General features: G+C 56.2%; 2 protein-coding genes across 6 annotated transcripts; one reads left to right on the top strand and one right to left on the bottom strand.

The window, feature by feature from the left end:
- The first annotated feature begins 1,881 nt into the window (after positions 1–1,881).
- On the top strand, positions 1,882–5,376 carry SOWAHA (sosondowah ankyrin repeat domain family member A). Its single transcript, XM_045824112.1, has one exon. It carries the CDS (start codon positions 2,979–2,981, stop codon positions 4,704–4,706), a length of 1,728 nt encoding a protein of 575 aa, XP_045680068.1. The 5' UTR covers positions 1,882–2,978; the 3' UTR covers positions 4,707–5,376.
- Positions 5,377–11,259: 5,883 nt separating this feature from the next.
- SHROOM1 (shroom family member 1) lies at positions 11,260–18,654 on the bottom strand. Of its 5 annotated transcripts, none has more exons than XM_045823510.1 (9): positions 18,541–18,654; positions 17,981–18,180; positions 13,904–14,951; positions 13,755–13,810; positions 13,379–13,591; positions 12,633–13,205; positions 12,403–12,544; positions 12,023–12,295; positions 11,260–11,943 (listed from the first exon to the last, which is right to left on the bottom strand). In XM_045823510.1, exons 3-9 carry the CDS (start codon positions 14,867–14,869, stop codon positions 11,611–11,613), a joined length of 2,556 nt encoding a protein of 851 aa, XP_045679466.1. In that variant the 5' UTR covers positions 14,870–14,951; positions 17,981–18,180; positions 18,541–18,654; the 3' UTR covers positions 11,260–11,610. The 5 variants fall into 5 exon arrangements, with proteins under 5 accessions (XP_045679466.1, XP_045679451.1, XP_045679460.1 ...); XM_045823495.1 differs by having other exon boundaries at positions 13,904–14,910; XM_045823504.1 differs by lacking the exon at positions 18,541–18,654 and adding an exon at positions 18,413–18,513 and having other exon boundaries at positions 13,904–14,910.
- Positions 18,655–18,976: the final 322 nt, after the last annotated feature.

Raw genomic sequence — 18,976 nt, 5'->3', positions numbered from 1 at the left:
GGGCATCGTTTCATGTGGACACGCTGTGTGTTTCTCTCCTTCACTAAATGGTAATCTCTTCAAAGACAGGGGCCTTCTTCCCGGGTACCTGGCTCACTGCCTTGCACCCAAAGATTGTCAATAGATGTTTGTGGAAATAAGTTACAGGAGTGAAGAGGACAATACACCTGGGGCAGGTGCAGAACACTTTAGAGAGCTCCTAAAGAAGGGGTGATGTTAGACCGAAGCGCCAGCTGATGGCAGCGATCCTTGTATGTTGAAGACACGGACATCCTCCGAGGGTGTCATCATCATTCACATGTAGAGGGCTTAATATCACAGGGTAAGTCACTCCTAAAGTTCTCCTTTAAATGAGAGATGTACCTTCTTGCTTTGTACCTACGTACTTAAACTACAAGGATACAATATCGACTATGAAAAACTAGTTGCCTGAAAATGAAAGCGCTATCAGAAAACACCAATTAAAAGACAAATGATGAATTGGGAAAATATTTACAACACAAATAATAAAGGGTTAGGAACACATGTTGTTTTCCCAATTCTCAATAATTTCCAAACTGTAAGAAATTATTAATAAATGGGCAACCAACAAAAGAACAAATCCAAGTAGATAATAAATAAGAGGGGGAAAGCTTAACTTATTAGTAATAAAATGGAAATTAGAGTGAGATAACACTCTTTTGTCTTTCAAATTGACAAATTAAAAAATATTACTCAGTGCCGGGGTGAAAGGCAAGGTATTTTCATGAGGCTGTAACTTTCCTGGAAAACAATTTAGCAGTAAGTTTTAAAAACAATTAATTCCCATTTGCCCAGTAATTCTACTAATAGGATTCTATACTAAGGAATTGATTTTAAAAATGTGCACACAGTTTTATATATGAGCAGCACTGTTCATAAGAATTAAAAACTAGAAACAGTACCGATTATCAACCATGAGAAAACAAAGTGTGATACTACGTTTATGCAATGCTCACACTGAAAATCATATATATATTTTTAAAGTTTTATTTCTTTTTAGAAAGACGGGGAGGGAGGAAGAAAGGAGAGAAACATCAATGTGTGGTTTTCTCTCCTGCGCCCCCCGCGATGGACCTGGCCCACAACCCAGGCACATGCCCTGACTGGGAATCCAACTGGTGACCCCTTGGTTCACAGGCCAGCGCTCAATCCACTGAGGCACACCAGCCAGGGCTGAAAATCATATATTTTTAAAAGAATATTGTCATTGGGGGAAATGCTTGCAATAAAATTTAAAGTGAGGAGAAAAGATTAAATCATATGCATTCTGGAAACAGGACTGAAGACAGAAATGGCCTCTGGGAATGAGGAAAGGGGAATCCTTCTCATTTTATCACTCTGTTCTTCTTTTCAACGAGTAATAATATCGGTAGTGGCTATGTGTCTGGTAATCATTTGAATGTTTCCTGTGGGCCGAGCACTGTTCTTCTGGGTGTTTTGTGTTTATTTTCTCACTTAACCCCCCAGCTGCCCAGTGAGGTAAGTACCACACTATCATCATCGCCCTTTACAGGGAAGAAAGCCGGGGCACAGAGGGGTCAAGCCTGAGGCAGAGCTAGGATCCAAGCTCGGAAGTTTGACTCCCGAATCTTGCTCTCTCTAACTATAGTACTATGGTACAGTGCCTCTGGCTATATATTTATAGTGCTGTGTTTGTAAACTAAGAAATGGATCCCACCTTTGTCCTGGTGGTTCTCCCTCCCCCCAGCTACATAACCTGCCGATCACTTCAAGTTCTTGCTTCGTGGTGACCTTCACAAGGAGTCCTACCCTGAGCACAAGGTTCAAAATTGCAGCCTGCCCCTCCTCTGTTTCATTCTGCTTTATTGTTTGCATAGTGTGTATCTGGCATAATATACAGCTTTCAGAGTCCCGGTTTGATTCCGTGCACCGCGCCACCACTGCGCCTCGCCCCACCACCAGGTGAGCTCCGCCGCGTTAGGCGTTCCCATCCATCTTGCAGGCCGATGGGCGACGTGTCACAACCTGGGAAGGTGCTGGCACAAACACGGTGCTCCACATACATTTGCAGATTAAGTGAAGTTTTAAAAATACAGCATGATTGCAATTTTGCACTCTGATTTTAAAGCATAAACATGTGTACCATGTATGGGGAAAATAAAATATTTCAAAACATTAATGGTGATTTCAAGGCATACTCTTTCTTCTTCTTTATATTTTCCTGTGGTTTTATTCCAATGTGAAAATGTATTATTTTATCATGAGAAAATTGCTTTTTAAAATGTCTCTTCTAAACGTCAGGAACATACACTGCCACGCACAGCAAATATCTTAGCTGTAAATTGCATGGAAGGCATTCGGCTATTGGGGAGACACTGATGGTCTTTAAAGACATGGCTGCTTTTAAATAATTGCCCAGTATTTTGTGGTGGTTAAATATTTCTTACAGGAATAAAATCCTAGCCTCGTGAGTGGACCGCGCACCCCTGGGGAACACACCCACCTAGCAACGGGAGCCGAGCTGCAGCCTGGCGCTGCGCCTTTAATTCCCGGGTTGGGGTGGGGCTGTGGTGGAGAATTTCCGCTCCCCCAAGGCCCTGGTGGCAGCTGTCACCTGTAAAGCGAGCACCGAACGCGGGGGATGGAGCCCGGCGCCCATTGGACAAAGTATAAAGGCAGAAACCTACCCCGAAGACTGGGGGCCGGCGGGGCAGCGGTGGTGGGAGCGCACCGCGGGCCCCGTGCCTCCCCCCCCCCGCGCCCCCACACCCCGGCCCCGGAGACTCCCAGGCTCTGCGGCGCTGACTTGACCGCAGTCCAGCTTCGGCCACACGCCCGCCCAGCCTCCGTGGAAACGACCAGGTGAGCCTGGCCGAGGCGGACGTGACTCCCGGAACGCCGGCTCCGGCGCGTGCTAGCGGGCGCCCGGCGGTCCACCTGCCGCAGCAGCCCCCGGGGAGGCTGGTGGGAGAGGCGGCAAGGGGCAGACCCTGGCCATGGCCCTGGCCGCGGCAGCGGCCGCGGCGGCCGTGGGGGTGAGCCAGGCGGCGGTGCTGGGCTTCCTGCACGAGCACGGCGGGAAGGTGCGCGACTCCGAGCTGCTGAGCCGCTTCAAGCCGCTGCTGGACGCTGGCGACCCGCGCGGCCGCGCGGCCCGCAGGGACCGCTTCAAGCAGTTCGTCAACGACGTGGCCGTGGTGAAGGAGTTCGACGGCGTCAAGTTCGTGGTGCTGAGGAAGAAGCCGCGGCCCCGAGAGGGCCCAGAGCGCCTGCCCTCCTGCGTCCCCAGCACCGCCGAGCCACTGGCCCCGCCATCCAAGACCACGTCCCTCTCTCACGTGGAAACCGCTGCCTCCGGGGCTCCATCCTTGGCCTCGGCGCAACTGTGTGTGGATGCACCTGGGGACCTGGACCCTCCCTCGGAGCCACAGGTCACTGCTGGGGCGCCGGCCTCTGAGCTCACTCAGCCGACTGCGGAGCCGTTGTTAAGCCCCCCGACCCAGCAGTCAGGGGGGCCGTCCGACCCGGGGCTTCCAGCCTTGGAGCTAGCCCACCCCTCCGAGGACCTCTCTGCAGACGTGGCCGCACCGTCCTGGACACCGTCGGAGGCGGCCTTACTCCACGCAGAGCCGCCTGACCCAGAATCGGGGCCTGGGGCGACAACAGGGCCGCCGCCACCCCCGCGACGCGCGCCTCCGCAGAAGCCCTGCATGCTGCCGGTGCGCTGCGTCCCGGGCCCCACGACGCTCCGAATCCGAGCGGAAGAGCAGGGCCTGCGCCGGCAGCTGTCGGAAGAGCCGAGCCCGCGGAGCTCCCCGCCCCTACTGCGGCGGCTCTCGGTGGAGGAGTCCGGCCTGGGCCTCGGCTTGGGCCCCGGCCTGGGCCCGGGCCGCTCCCCGCACCTGCGGCGCCTGTCGCGGGCCGGCCCGCGCCTGCTGAGCCCCGACACCGAGGAGCTGCCGGTCGCGCCTCCGCCGTCCACCGTGCCCCTGGAGCCGGCCGAGCACGAGTGGCTAGTGCGGGCGGCCAGTGGCCGCTGGACCCACCAGCTGCACGGGCTGCTGCTGCGCGACGGTGGCCTGGCCGCCAAGCGCGACTTCATGTCTGGTTTCACCGCCCTGCACTGGGCCGCCAAGAGCGGCGACCGCGAGATGGCTCTGCAGCTGGTGGAGGTGGCGCGGCGCGGGGGCGCGCCGGTCAACCTGAACGCGCGCTCGCACGGCGGCTACACGCCGCTGCACCTGGCGGCTCTGCACGGCCACGAGGACGCCGCGGTGCTGCTGGTGGGCCTGGGTGCGCAGGTGCACGTGCGCGACCACAGCGGGCGGCGGGCCTACCAGTACCTGCCGCCGGGCGCCACCTACGCGCTGCGCCGTCTCCTGGGCGACCCCGGCCTGCCCGGCTCCGCCGAGCCCACTGCGATCGGCGGTGGCGGTGGCAGCCTCGCGGCCCGGCGCCCGGTGCAGGTGGCCGCCACCATCCTAAGTTCCACCACGAGCGCGTTTCTGGGCGTCCTGGCTGACGACCTGATGCTCCAGGACCTGGCTCGAGGCCTGAGGAAGTCGGGCTCGGGATCCTTCGCCAAGTTCTTGGGGGCCTCGCCCATACCTCCTCGTAAAAAGACGAAGAGCCGCGGTGGCGTGCCGGCCTTTTCGGAAATCTCTCGTCGATCCACTCCGGGGCCCTTCGCTGGTCTAATGCCCAGCCTGCCCCCCGCCACCTGACAGTGGCTGAGGCTCCGGCTCGGTTGATCTAGCTGGGCCTGCCCCTCACACATCTAAGCTTGCCCGCGGCGGCGGCCCAGCACTTTCCCTCCATCCGGTTTCCAGCCTTGTCCACTGCAGTCTGTTTCACCCAGGGGAGCCCACGCCTCCAGCTTCTGCTGAAGCTTCACCTGTCTCTGGAGCTTTGAGATCTCAGTGAGCGTCCTTTGAAGTCCGCCAGAAGTCAGGCTTGAACTCTGGGAGAGAACTGAAATTCAGGATTGAAGGTTAAGGGGTGCAGCTGGTCTGGCCCCTGAGTGAGCTAACCCAGTGCCTCTGCTTCGGTACACTCCCAGACCAGGACCAGCGGCAAGGGCCTCGTTCGGTGTTGTGTGAGGTCGGGTGGTCGGCCAGCTCTAAGATACCAGTGGTTTTGTACCTTGATGCTTTTATCCTGTTTTTAAATTGAAATGAGGCAAAGCAACTTTTATAATAACCTTGTGAAATTATATTTTTCCATATTTTAGGCAAAATGCTCAGATATTTTTGGTCTTTGGTAAAGATTTTGGAATTCTATTAAAAAAAAAACTAATGATCAGTATTTCAAAGAAATTGCCCAAGCTGGTGTGGTTCAGTGGGCTGAGCGCTGTCCTGCCAAGCAAAAGGTCACCATCAGGGCATGTGCCTGGGTTGTGGCTCAGATCCCAGCTGGGGGCTTGCAAGAAGCAACCAATTGATGTTTCTCTCCCTCTCTATCTCCCTCCCCTCCCCTATCTCAATAAATAGATAGATAGATAGATAGATAGATAGATAGATAGATAGATAGAATCTTTTTTAAAGAATCTAAAAGAAATTAGCCCCAACCGACAAAACCCTTAAACATTTATCTACCTCGTTTTAGGCAACGAAGGTCCCAGAGAATCTTGGACACAGAACACGACCATTGTAAATGGAATTACATTTACTGGTACTGTGAATGCTAAATATAGGAAACAAGTGCATCTTGGGAGAAAAGGCGATTTAACAAAAGAAAAGAGACATTTGGACAGATACTTTTAATTAGTGGTTTTCTTTATGGTGGAATATAAACACATGTCTTTGGCACTGGTGGGTGGCATTTTGATTTAGCATGAATATCTCCTTAAGTGTGTTTTGTGTGAATTGCACTCATACTACGTTTCTGAATTTGTGTCTTTTTCAAATCTGGCTGAGCCTTTCAATAAAGTATGTAAATATTCCAAGTTGGGCCACAACTAAAAAAAAAAAAAGTTATAGCATCACACCAGAAAAATAACTAGTAAAATAGTACTGGATACAATGAAGGAACAGCTATTATATATGAAAGTTCTGTACAAATAGTGTATGATATCCATTTTAAAAACTCATCTGAAAGCCAGCACTTTATTCCAAAATAGTAGATTCAGAATCTCTTTGCTCAGTGACCTTAGAGGGTTGACTTAACGTCTCAGGATCTTTGCTTCTCTGTAATTGAGAAGGGTCGTAGGTATCACCAAGATTTCCCAGGTTCAAGGCAGTGTGATTATAATGGCTCTTTCTCTGTTTTAAAGATGTGGAATCTATTTGCTCAGCCTTTTTTTACATCATACGGTGGTGATGCCCGCTTTTGCACATGGTGTTTGCATGTCATTAGTTATATCAAATGGCTTCTACAGCACGGGGTAGTGTGGCGCCCCGCCACAGACAGGTACTTGTATCAGTGAGGCCTCTGAAATTATTTCAGGTATGAATAAACTGTTTTGATTTAAGCAATGAAATAAACAGCCTCCCATTTTGTTTCTGTTTGTGTGATGATGTACTTTCCTTGAATCTTCTACAGGTCTTGCCACTATTTTTTAATGATTTTTCCTTTTTACTGACTTTATCGGGGTGACACTGATTAACAAAATTATGCAGGTTTCAGGTGCACAGTTCCACAATGCATCATCTGCACACTGTATTGTGTGTTCACCACCCCAGGCAAGTCTCCTTCCATCACCCTCTATCCCCCCAGGCCTTCTTCCACCTCCCCCCACTCCCTTTGCCTCTGTATTTTTCTTTTCTTCTCCTTTAATTTACTTAATTTCTTCCTTCTCTCCTCATCCTTCTTCTGCCACTTTCAAGCATTCTGTCATTGAAAGAGTTTGAATAGCTCCACAAAGTAAAAGGAGTCAACCATATGTGGCTCTGGTAGGCAAAACTGTAGGTAAATGTAAGCTCTAGTCTGACCCTTCCCACCTTCCTTGCCTGGAACTCTAGCTAAGCTGCATAAATTATTTTAAAATGTAAATGAAATCTTCTGCCTCTGCAGGAAAACTGTGGGAGGCAATAATTATAGCAATCCGAGTGGCTAAGAGACTAAAAGACAATAAAATATTAGAGACTTTCCATGGTAAAAGAGAGGCTTGACTTGACTAAGATAGGTAACAAAGGTCACAAACAGCCATGACCCACCTTGAGAAAGATCAAAATCTAAACCGGAGAGTAATAATAACAATAGCTAGTGTTTATTGAACACTTAACTCAGAGGAGGGTTACTCAAATGACCAGAAAAATCTTCGTGTTGCAAACGGTGCGCTGGGAGCCTTCTAAATGAGGTAAAACATTTGGCAAGAATTTAGAACCAATAAGCCTAAAGCTCAGGTGTTAGAAACCACCACTTTTTCATCGCAGGCCAAGACTTTCTGAAACTATAAGGTAAGTCAGCAGGAAATTATGGATGGAAGTGCATATGGAAGGTTTTCAAGAACCATATATTGCCTAGCAGGAGGTACACCTGTGAGGGTATTTCCAATGACACACATAAGAATGACTGTGTGTAAGTTAAGGCAATTGAGCTGGTTAGAATTCTCACAGGGTTGAGAATCACTCCTTTTAATGGGGAGAATTGTTGATGTACAGTGGATGCCTGAGCCGTGGCCAGCGCGGGCTTTTTATAAAGTTTCACATTTCCTTCACAGAAGGTTGGAAGTTGTCGCTGAGCATGTCCCACTTACTAGTGGAGACCGGGGCGTGGGCAATGCTCACATGACCTATGTTCATTACGTGCCAGACGAGGCTCTGAACGCTTTGCAGGTACTAGCCACCACCTTAAACTCAGGCACTGTTAGCATCTTGATGTTACAGTAAGGAAACCAAAGCCTGGAGAAATCGTCAGCGACTTGCTCACGCCTCACAGCCAGGCAAGAGCCCGAGCTGGCATGGCATCCCATTCCCACTGCTGCACTGCTGCGGAAAAGCACGGTTGGTGGTCTCAGCCTCGGTTCTTCACTCACTGAGCGACCTCAAGCCAGTCACCCAGTTTTCCGATGCCGTCTCCCTTTTCTGTGGGACAAAGGACTGGCAGTACCCACCCTGAAGACTGTGGGGAGAGGGGCATAGGAAATGAGTAGGTAGAGCTGTCTCTGAACTGCAAGCCAACCTGAAATACTAGGAGTTGCACCAAGCTGGGTCCACAGGGGCATCTGGCTGCACTGCAAAAAGAAATAGCTCAGGCTGGCACCTTTGCTTCCCCGTTCTTTTGCCATGTTAATAAACGTGTACAGAAATAACCAACTTTACTAGGAAAAACATATTCCCACAAAAGGGGAATCATTCCATGCTCTTTATGTAATGTGCGTTTAGTTAAAATAGATATTACAATGTCTTTCTTAATTCGCATTCCTGTGGAATCCCTACCCCCACCTCCCAGAACTGGACAGTCGTGGTGCAGCCCTTGGCGCCCAGTTACAAGGTAGGCACACCCAGGACACGCATTCTCCCCTCGTTTGGGCCTTTTCCTGGAAGAAATTATTGTACCGCTTAAAAATGTTTGCTTAGATAAACTCTATTGCTCTCCAGAGAGCTCTTAGCCGTGAACCTCGGTCCTGGCCTCAGCATTCGGAACTGCCACACCTCTGGCCTTGAACCTTGAAGTAGAGGTGGCCTCAGGTGTGACTACTGGGAAGAGGGAGAAGGAGAGGGAGGAGGGAGGGAGACAGACAGACCACAGGGAGGTATGCGCAGGCCTCTCTTCCAGAAAAAAGTCCTCGTAGGAGGTCGACGCTGATTCAAATTTCAAAGACAACAGGTAAACCCACCGTGACCGTCTAAACTGCGGTCGATCTGCCACAACTGCAGGGTGGTTGAGAAGGTTGCGTTAGAGCAATTGCCTCCCCCCACCCCCACCCCTAGCCTCCCGGTTCGCAGGGCCCCTCTGCGGCCCTCAGCTACGGTTGACCTAAATTCCCTCTTAAGCTTCCGATCTGCATGTGAGGGAGCAGCACCGTGGGCTGTGGCGGCGAGGATCCCCGCGGTTTTCGCCGCCGCTCCGGGAGGTACAATGGTGTGCGCAGCCGGCTGTTCACGGCACACGGCGCGCCGCTCTCGGGCACGCGGAACACCGCTTCCCTATTCCGTTCCCAACCGCAGTCTGAAGGTAAAAGTACACTAATTACATCCACATTAGCTGCAGCAGCGAGGGCGGGTGAGGCAAGCCGCGGAGGCGGTCGCAGGGCTGCCTGTTGCCCAGCAACAGCCCCAGCTTCAGCTCGCCCTGGGCAGAGCGTGGAGGCTCCGCTGTCAGCAGCGTGGGCGGGCAGGCGGGGGTTCGGGGACGCGGGCGGATTCTGGAGACGGGTCCACAAACCCCGACCCAGAGTCCTGAGCCCCTGTGTTCCAGCCGGGGGTGGGGACTAAGTAAGACTTCTCGATACTGATACTGGAGATAACAACCCCGGCTTCCCTCCTCCTCACTTCTCACTAACCAGCAACCAAGGAAAGCAAGCCAGCTTTCCCAGGGCTGCCTAGCCAGAATTGCCTTCCGACTGAAGCAGGAAGGCCCAGCCCCAGCCTTCAGGTTCAGCAGCGACACTGCTGTGCAGGGCCAGGCAAAGTCCCAGTGGCTAGCGCAGAGGGCCTGGTAGCTGCGGGGGCTGCAGGTGGGTCAGGTACAGGTAGCAGCTTCAATCGTGAGAACAGTGCCCTCTGCTGACAGTGCCCTGGAGGGTGAAATTCACCGGGCTCCCGGGCCCTGCTCGTCTTTCTTGGTCTGTGGTACCAACATGCAACAGCTATGGTGAGCTCACTCTTGCCCTCTGAAGGAATATCGGAGTGGGAGGGAAATACACCAGGGAAGGAAGGAGACAGAGGCCACATGAAAGGACAGGCGCAGTTGGTGTCCACCTACTTTGGTGGCTCCTCGGATGTGGTAGGGACAAGCAGAGAAGCCTCATTATTTCCCCAGGGCAAAACTCAGCACAGAAGCAAAGTGCAATTTAGCTGGACAATGGCAGATGCTGCTCCCCAGGCCCATCCCAGCCTGGGAGTGCTCTGTCTAAAATACACCGTTTCCACTGGCCCAGGGGACCCCATCAAGTGTCTTTCTAAAAATATCACAACCAGAGAATGCAATGGGGCCTGTACAGGCCAAAAGGCAGAAATAAGCAGATTCCATCTAGAATGCACCCTGAAGCCAGCTGCCCAGCTGGACTGGAGGCCTTGGAGCAGAGGCCCTGCCCAGTGTTCAAAGCATAATGTTAGAACCCGCAACTGCCTCAGCAGGAGCCCCATATGTTTTTTATAAAATGGCACAATGTGAGCATTGTTCTGCGCTCAATAGCACGACTGTTACAACTAATGCTTTTGCTATGAATACGACCACTTAAAATTCCCAACCAGTTGCACTTGGTGACAATACAAATCAGAAAACAAGCCCAGAAGCAGAAATTTCTCACTTTGGGGTCAGTTGGCTTTAAATACACATATACATGCCTTTTAATGTACCCAGGTTCCAAAAATATGCCAAACCTTTGCAAGAACAATGTTTTCCTTGGTGCTTGCAGTTATAAATACTAAAGCTGATTTTCACATGTATATTTGAGAACTTGACATTGGTTCTGTGTATACAGGACTGATGCACAAATAAAGGAGTGTGTGTGTCCTATGCTTCAGCCCCTAACTCCTCCTTTCCAGCCCCAACCCACCCCCAGAGGCGCCTCTAGCACAGCTGAGCTGCCTCTCCAGGCCCCCAGCCCTCACATGATAGGTCTCCACGGCCCCCAGGCCTCACCTCCTGCTCCCACCCCCTAATGCCCTTCTCAAGCCCGCCTGACCCAGTGCAGTCTCTAAAGGAGAACAGGATAAACTCAAGTTTGATAACACAGTTGGAAGAGGAAGGAAGTTCTTAGAATGAATGTCCCCAAATGTCCAAGTGTACTGGGCATTTGTCAGGGTTCTTAGGCAGCAAAGCATCTGAACCCATTTTCCATTGGGGACATTATCCACTGAGTCTTGAAGGGAGGCGGTACCCCACTTCCACTACAGAGGTTGGGGGCTTGGGTAAACCCAGCGAAGGAGGCCTGGGTTCGGCCAATCAGGCCTGGCGTTAGTAGTGACATAGTCCCCAGAATAGTTAGGGATCACTGGCCGCAATGGAGCTGGGGGCCCAGCACCCCCCTGGTCCCAGCTATTTTGAAACCTGGTTGCTCAGTCTTTCAGAGACATCCAGACCTCACTGATACCCTCCAACAAATCCCTCCTCTGCCCTCGGCAGGGAGGGCTGGCCTCTGGGACCAGCAAACAAGATCCTTCCCCAAACTACATTCTGGGTGACATACACACTCCTCACAGCAGTTTTTATTGAGGGAAAAGAGGCTGTTCTGCATCTTAAGTTGAGATTCTGCTTGTCTCCACTCCCTCCAGCCCATTTGGACCAACCCTCTCTCTCATCACAAGAAGAGGGAATACTGCAGTTTATAAAACCCATAAATTAATTACCAGATAATCCACAAGATGTGGGCAAGGCCACATGACACCACTTGGAAGAAGTATCCTGGAAGGGCCCAGCCTGGGTCATCCCCACCCCAGGGGAAAAGCACCCAACAAGCCAGCTTCACCCCAGCAGCATGAGGGAACAGCAGGGGCAATGCTCCCCACCTCCACGCTGTCGCTAAATAAGCAGGGCTGGGAAGGGAGGTTTATGGGGAGGCTGGGTCCCTGTCAGGGAGGCCAGCCTGGGAGATGAGGGTCGATGGGCAAGGCTGCTCCTAACAGCATCCAGTTGGTCCTGAAGGAGCCGAACACGCTCGTCCAAGCTGCGCTGCTGGGCCAGGACGGCAGCCTTGCCGGCCAGGAGGGCACAGTAGGCGCGCAGCTCCCCAGCAGGCAGTGCCTGCACCAGAACCTCTCGAAGGGCCCGCTCTCGCCGTGCCACGTGCTCCTTCAGCTCCCCGGCATCCTCCTGCTGTTGCTGCAGGAGCCTGAGACGTTGCAACAGAGAAGCCTGGAGCCCACAGGGAGAGGTACTATGAACTGGGCGAGCACACCTCACCACCCCACTCTCCACAGCCTGAACCCTTTACCTGCTCGTCAGGGTCGCTGTCTGCCCCTGTCCGGGCCAGGGCACGGTGCACGCGAGCCAGGCGACTGCCCAGTAGCAGCAGAAGGCCAAGCACACGCTCTAGGTCAGCCATGAACCGGATGAACCGCTCTAGGTCTCGGGGTGCACAGGCCTTGCCTACTGAGGCCTCCAGAGCAGCTCTGCGTCTGGCCCAGGTCTGGGCTGCCCCCTGCAGCTGCTCCTGCTCAGCCTGAAGGTTCTGCAGTGCCTTTTGGAGGAGGTCCGCTAGCTCCACCTGCAGGGAGGGCATGGGTACTTAAAGCTAGGGCCAGGCCCATGATGTCTTAGGCCAAACTCCTGCCTCTTGTCCCACCCAGCTTCCACCAGCCCCACCACACTCACTTTCTTAGCTTGGATGCTGCTGTTTGGCTCTGGGAGACCCTGGCCACATGGCTGGTCAGGCACAGTATGGGTGGTAGGGTTTTCAAGCCTCGTTTCTTCCTGAGAAGTTGGCAGGAGTTGTATGCATCTAGAAAGGTGGGATCTGGGGATAAAACCAGCGCTCCCTGGGTTGTCATGCCCCAGGCTGCAGGGACTTAGAATCTCCAGAGTCCCTGGTGCCCCACACTCACCCTGGCTCAGAAGTCCCAGCAGCCTCCTCTCCAGTCTTGCCACAGGCTGGCCTCATGGCAGCCCAGACCTCAGCCAAAGGAATCAGCCCATCCAGCAGATCCAGAGGAGACTCTGGGCTGGGGTAGGAGGTGAGAGTGCCACTCAGAGAGGGATCCAGTCTGGCCAGCTCCTGAACCAGCTCCTCCAAGCGGGGACTGGGCCACGTCAGTTGGGAACCAGGCTGGCCAGTGCCCCAAGCCAGGGCCTCGTCATCTCGAGGCCCTTGGGTGTCATCACCTGGTGGCCCCAAGGCATCCTCTGGGAAAGGCTGGAGGGGGTTGCTCTCTGCAGCAGCAGGGAAGTCAGTCATCAGCAACCCAATGCAGTCCGTGGTTGGGATGTCGCCATTTGCAGTCCCAGTGGGGCTACAGCATGTGGGCCTGGAGACGCTCACACAGCCGTTTACCCCCTGCCAGCGGGCATCTGCCCCTGCAGTCTCCGGGCCCTCGCGGAAGGGGTGTTCTAGGGGGACAGTAGCCCGGTTAGGCCTTTGGCTCAAGCCAGCTCCACATGGCAGGTCAGAGGCATGGACACTGGAAGAGGAAGAGACACTGAAGTGGAAAAAGTTCTGGCTGAAGACCAGGGGTCCTCACCCTACCACCTGGGCTCCCAGGCTCCAGCAGGGGAGGGCTGCCCTCCAGTGTTCTGTAGCTACTACGTATGGAAGTGGGTGTCTCCCTCTGCTTGGAAGCAAAAGAAAACTCACCTGGCTGGGAACCCTGGGCGTACAGAGGAGTCTGGAGGTGATCTCGTTCTGACCGGCTGGGCTTCTTCCAGGAAGACCTCATCATCAGGAAGGGAGGGGAGCCGGACAGACGCAGTGCCGGTCTCCGGGACCCTGTGCTGGCCGTCAGTGGGACTGCTCTGGGGACCCGCTGCAGGACACACCACTGTGGCAGCTTCCTTCTGAGTCGGGAACCTGGAGGCAGAGACCACACGCTGATTACAGTGACCAGGAAGGAAGGATTTGCTTTGCAAAAGACAGCATCAGAAGACACAGAATGAGGGTAGGTGCCAGGTGCTTTGCTCTCTTGGGCAAGAGCTATGAAAGCCCCGCCTCCTGAGAGTGATCCATGTCTCACCTGGGATGTCTGGCTTGAAATAATGGTCTGGGGGGTTCTGCTCCTTGAGGAACGGCCTGGAAAGGCAACGAGATTGGATGAAATGTGGCTGGAGTTTTCAGTCTCCCAGAAGCCCCCGGCCCCAAGCCTTCGGCCCTTCTCTTTCATACCTGGATAATGGGCACGGCCCCTCCGGGACCTCCCCAGGGACCCAAAGCTTCCCCTGAAGCGCTCTGATTCCTGCGGGCAGGTCTGTAGGCGTTGTCGAGCTTCAAGGACCGGGTTTCTGGGTCCCCTGTGCCTCGGGGTGGCCATCTGATCTGGAGACCTTCGAACTCTGTCAACGCCCGATGCTGCAATTCCTGGGGCTCGGGCCCGACTTGGCCAAAGCTGGAGCAGGCCCCACCCAAGTACCCCGAAGTCATCCCAGCGCCCCGGCCCACGCTATCCAGCTTCCCTGGCTCGGAGAAGCACCACTTCTGCTTCGGGTTGGCGAGGCGGCCCCGGCCGGCGGTTCCTGGCACGAGAATCCCGGAGCGCGCCGGTTCCCCCTCGCCGCCTGGGTGGCCGAGCGAAGCGGAGCGCGAGTGCGCCGTCGGGGGCCGCGCGGGGGCCACAGGCCTCAGGCGGGCGGGCAGGCTCATGCGGAGCTCCTTGCGCTGGAAGGACGTCTCCCGGAGGACTCGCCGCTGTGCGCCCTGCAGGCGCTGGCGGTAGGCGGCCCGCGAGGCCGGAGGGCTGGGCGGTTCCGCGGCCCGCGCTGCGGCCTCCGCCTCGGCCGCCAGCGCGTACAGGAGAGGGGTGGCCTGCCTGCTGAGTGCCCCCGGGGCGCCCTGCACCTGCGGGGAACACGGCCCACTGCGGGCGGCGGCTGCGGGCCGGGGCTGCAGGGAGGCGTGCAGGGCGGCAGCGGGCCGGGCGGGCGCCGGGCCGCCCCACACCAGGCGCACGTAGTCCCAGTCCAGGTACGGAAGGAGGTCGCCGCCCGGGGACGGCGTGCGCGGCTCGGCGCCGCCCGAGGCCGCAGAAAAGGAGCCGTAGGCAGAGTCGGCGCGCACGGACAGCCGCCGCAGGTCCAGGCTGTGCGTGGATGAGGCTGAGGAGGCGCGGTCGCGCCCCGGACCTAGGGCCTCCATGGCTGTGCGGGTGAGCGCAGGGCAGGCTAGCTCCTCGGGGCCTTCGAGAACACAGACGCCGTGATGCGCGAGGAGTTCGGAGCTAGAGGAGAGGCCGCTTACACTTCCCCTCTTACAGTCTCAAGCGCTGGCATTACCCCCAGATCAGGGATGGCATGGGCAAGAGGACCAGCCCCAGGGAGCGATTCTGGAGGTGGAGGGCCCCGGCTCCGGGAAAGGAATTGGCCCCTGGCCGGCTCCCCGCTGGGGCTCTCCAGGCTGGCACCCCCTGGAGCGCTGAGAATGCACCCACGCTCCTTCCCTCCCCAGACCTGTCCCACCCTGGCCGCTTCCTGGCGCTTTGTTAGCTTCTCCGTGTGATCTTTCCCGGACGAACAATGGTCCAGAACGTTTTGAGATCACTGGGGAGCCAAGAAAGGGGAGGGGAGGACCCAGGTCAGGTGGTGGGGGCAGCTTCACAGCCCTGCGCACTTTATATAAATATTTATCTTGCTCCTCCCGACTGCTATCTGCATTTCACAGAGGAGGACACTGAGGCTCTGAGGGGAAATGATGTGCCCAGGGGCACACAGCTGCTAGGAGGCAGAGCCCTGCCTGGAATCTGGGCCTGCCTCCAACCCTACTGCGGCCAGAATCAATTTCCTAGAAGCAAACTCAGCTGAAAGCCAGACCGCCTTCCCCCTACCCCACCCCGGGGGCGGGCGGGGGGGCGGCCACCAAGCTGCCTGAAGCCTCCAAGGCAGCTCAAACTCCACTGTGGGAAACAGTGGCCCCCACCTTCCCTCAAGCTCCTGGCAGGTTCCAGAATAACATGGTCCCTGCTTCCAGAGACTGCCTTTTGTCTGGGACTAACAAGCTCTCCCCCTCTGTCCTGCTACTCTTGCTGCTCCAACAGGGCTCAGCTTAGAGGCCTCCTGATCTTCTGGGCTCCCCTGCAGTGTCCCGAATTCCCCCTCACAGCCCTCATCACCCTGCATTGTAATTGTTGGCTTGCCTGTGATTCTTTCTTCCCAGTCCCACCTGGGGCTGCCTGAAGACAGGCCACGAGCTGGAGATCTCCTCACCCTCCTGTACCCAGCCTGAGGTTAATGGTAAAAAATGTGTTGAATGGCAAGCAAGGGAGCCAACTTGTAAGGAGCAGATGAGGGTAGAGAGAAGAGACACAGTTCAGAGCAGAACAGGCCAGAAATCTATACTTCCCCAGTGCAGGGGTCGGGGGCAGGAGTTGGGTGGGTGTACCTGAGTCAGGGGTAAGAGAAGCTTTGAGTGTCCAGAAACGGGGGCTCCCACTGGGCTCTGGGGACTTGGGAGGAGCGTTCACCTTCCCTGAGTTGCTTGGTTGGGGTGCAGAGGAGGGAGGGCCCCCCTGCTAGTGTAGGAACAGAAAAGCAAGCTCATCTGAGCCCCCTAGACACTGTTAGGAGCTCAGGATCACCCGCCACTCCCTTTCCTGAGACCCCACATGCTATGGATTGCTGGCCAGAGCAGGTAGGGAGGTTAGTGGTGAGAGGGTATGACAGCATTTCCTAAAAGGGAGAGACAGTACCTGCAATGTTCCCTGGATGGCCTCTCAGCTGACCCTCTGGGAGCCAGACCATCTTGACCTCACCCACCTGGAGGCATCTTCATGCTCACGGAGGCCATGGCCTCACTCTGCAGCTGGGGCCTCCCACGGAGGCTTGGAGGCCTCTTGCAAAGTGTTTCCACTCTCTGGACTCCAGGAAGACAAGCTACTCTAAGAAGCAGCCCTGCCTTGTGAGGACAGTCACCTCCTCTAGGAAACCCATCCTAGCCACCCCGACCCTAGTCCTCACACTTTCTGCCCTTCTGGGCCCAGCTTGGGAGCACAGCTCGCCCTGGCTCCTGCCACCCACACCTGCCCGTGTTAGCTGGCTTGCTGCAGCTACAGGCACGGGACCACTCACATTCGCAGATGCTTCCTCAAAAAAGGCCTAGAAAGTTTTATCTTAGTTATGAGTCACTGTGCTGACAAAAGAACTCTGAGTTCACCAAGTAAAAACAGCTTGAGTGGATAATAAAAATGTGGTACATATTTCCTGATGGCTCTTAACTTGGCTCAGGGATGTTTTGCAGCGGCGGACCCAGCAGGATGACACCCATGCAGGACGCTCACACCTTTGCACACCTGCTATGCCAGGAGGGTCCTGCTCCTTAACTATGTTTCGGGGCCTCAGCACAAAGAGTAAGGAGTTCCCGCACTTGTCTAGCTGCAGGGAGCCACAGCCCAAGAGCTCAGCATGGGCGTTCCTGTCAGTGAGGGGGCTGGGCTGCAGGGAAGGCCAGAGGCTGCAGCTGGAATAGCCTTTCTGCCAAAGCCTCCCCAGAACAGGGGGGCAGCATGGGCTCCCTGCCAGAAGACCACCAGATCAGGGTCCCGTGGGGGGTGGGGAAGGGCATGTGCAATAAAGTGTCACCTGAAAGAAAGAGCAAGAGAGGAAAGAGAGAAGGATGACTTCAGCGTGCAGAGCTGGGGGCTGGAAGGTGGCGGTGCCTGGCTCAGGAAGGAGGAAGCCCAGTCGGACCAACCACGGGGTTCAGTGCTCATTCAGTCCGGGGCCTGCAGTGCCTGCCGCAGGTCTGGCAGAGGAGAAGCTGGGATGTGAGCCAGGACTTCAGGGCAGAGGTTGGACCAGGCCAGCAGGCTGACCCAGGTTTTCAGTTAGAGGTTGTTGGGGAAATAGAGGAAGGCAGCTCCAGTGGGTGGAACCATACCAAGACAGATCCAGGTGAGGTGACCAGAAAGGCGGACAAACTCACACGACCAACAACGGTTAGGAATTAAGTGGTACCTCCCTCCAAGTCCCCCTCACATCCGACCTCTCCAGAGAGGTTGTCCAGACCACTCCGCCCGGCTGGCTCACTGAGGGGACACTCCTGCAAGGCCGTCTCCCTGCCAGACTGAGTTTCCCGGTCCCGGGCTGCGTCTTGAATCCAAGCACCCCAGGCCAGGTTCTGGAAAGGCCCAGGGCTCTCCCAGTCCCCAGCGCCCCGCCCCCATTCTCCCAGGGCCTCGCGCTCAGTGCAGCGCAGGAAATGCGGGGCGATGGTGGCGCCAGGGGCAGTAGGCCGTGGTGTGTGCGGATCACCTACCTGAGGCTTCAAGCTCTTAGAGTCGGGGCACGAGAGGGAGGAGAAAGGCGCAGGACCGGCGACCGCAGGGGGCGGCAGAGTCACGCGGTGCTGCGGCGGATCGGGGTCGAGGGGACGCTGGGAGGGCGCTTGGCCGCTGGCCGGCTCCTTTCTCCACCTTTCCTGTTGAGTTCGCCGTCGGGGAGGACTCGGAACGGGAGCTGGGGGGGCAGCGCAATCATGGGCGGCAGGGACCCGGATTCTCCAACGGCCCGAGGGGCGGGAACGCAGGGTCGTGGAGTAAGACCCTCAGAGGTCTCCGGCCACCCAAGCGCTCCACCCCCGTCACCCCGCACCCCACCGCGGCTCCCGCCTCTTGGCGGGTCTCATCCCCGCCCCGCCCCCGCCTTCTGCGAAGAGCACATGGACCCCCCAGACGCGCGGAATCCACACCTTCGCACCCAGTGTGGCACCGACTGCCCGCAGCCCGCAGCCCCCCGGCCCCCGACCCTCCTCGCCATGGGGCTCGCCCTGCCTGCTCCTGGGAAGCTGGGGGCAGACCCCGCCGCTGAGCCACGTACCTGAGCTCCAGCCCAAGAGGTGCTTCTGGGCGCCGGCGGCCGCGCGGTGACATCAGAGCCCCGGGCTCCGGCTCCGGGCCCCACCTCCCGGCTCCGGTCGCCGCGGGGGAGGCGCCACGTCTGGCCACCGAGGGCGGGAGCGCGAAGCAGCGGCCCTGCCCCGGGAGCTGCCCGCCCCTTCTTAGTGTCTGAACGTACTGGCCCCGGGCTCAGGGGTGGACACTAGTAGCTTGTCGGGAGCAGGCCTCTTGCTCTGAGCCGGCGGCGCAAGAACCTCGCGGGAGGAAGGGCAGCCACCGCGCTGGCCTGCCCGCTTCATCAGCACCCCGGGGTAGGGGGGGCCAGGTCCCTGCCACCCCCCTCCCCGTCCATAGGCCCCTCTGGAGGGGGGTGCCAGGCCGGGCCCCAAGGCCTCCGGACAGCCACCCTTTCCTTT

Source organism: Phyllostomus hastatus, unplaced genomic scaffold, assembly GCF_019186645.2.
Source record: "Phyllostomus hastatus isolate PE091 unplaced genomic scaffold, TTU_PhHast_1.1 phas_contig_150, whole genome shotgun sequence".
Lineage (NCBI taxonomy): Eukaryota > Metazoa > Chordata > Mammalia > Chiroptera > Phyllostomidae > Phyllostomus > Phyllostomus hastatus.
Note: the sequence above shows the minus strand (reverse complement) of the source record. Positions and strands in the feature narration are given on the sequence as shown.

Bases quoted from the DNA above. Each gene is read 5' to 3' on its own strand.
- SOWAHA (XM_045824112.1), top strand. From the start codon at position 2,979: ATGGCCCTGGCCGCGGCAGCGGCCGCGGCGGCCGTGGGGGTGAGCCAG.
- SHROOM1 (XM_045823510.1), bottom strand. From the start codon at position 14,869: ATGGAGGCCCTAGGTCCGGGGCGCGACCGCGCCTCCTCAGCCTCATCC. The intron at 13,592-13,754 runs GTGAGACATGGA...CTCTGCCTCCAG, and splicing joins TTTCAAGCCAGACATCCCAG to GTTCCCGACTCAGAAGGAAG. The intron at 12,296-12,402 runs GTGAGTGTGGTG...CCCTCCCTGCAG, and splicing joins GCAGCATCCAAGCTAAGAAA to GTGGAGCTAGCGGACCTCCT.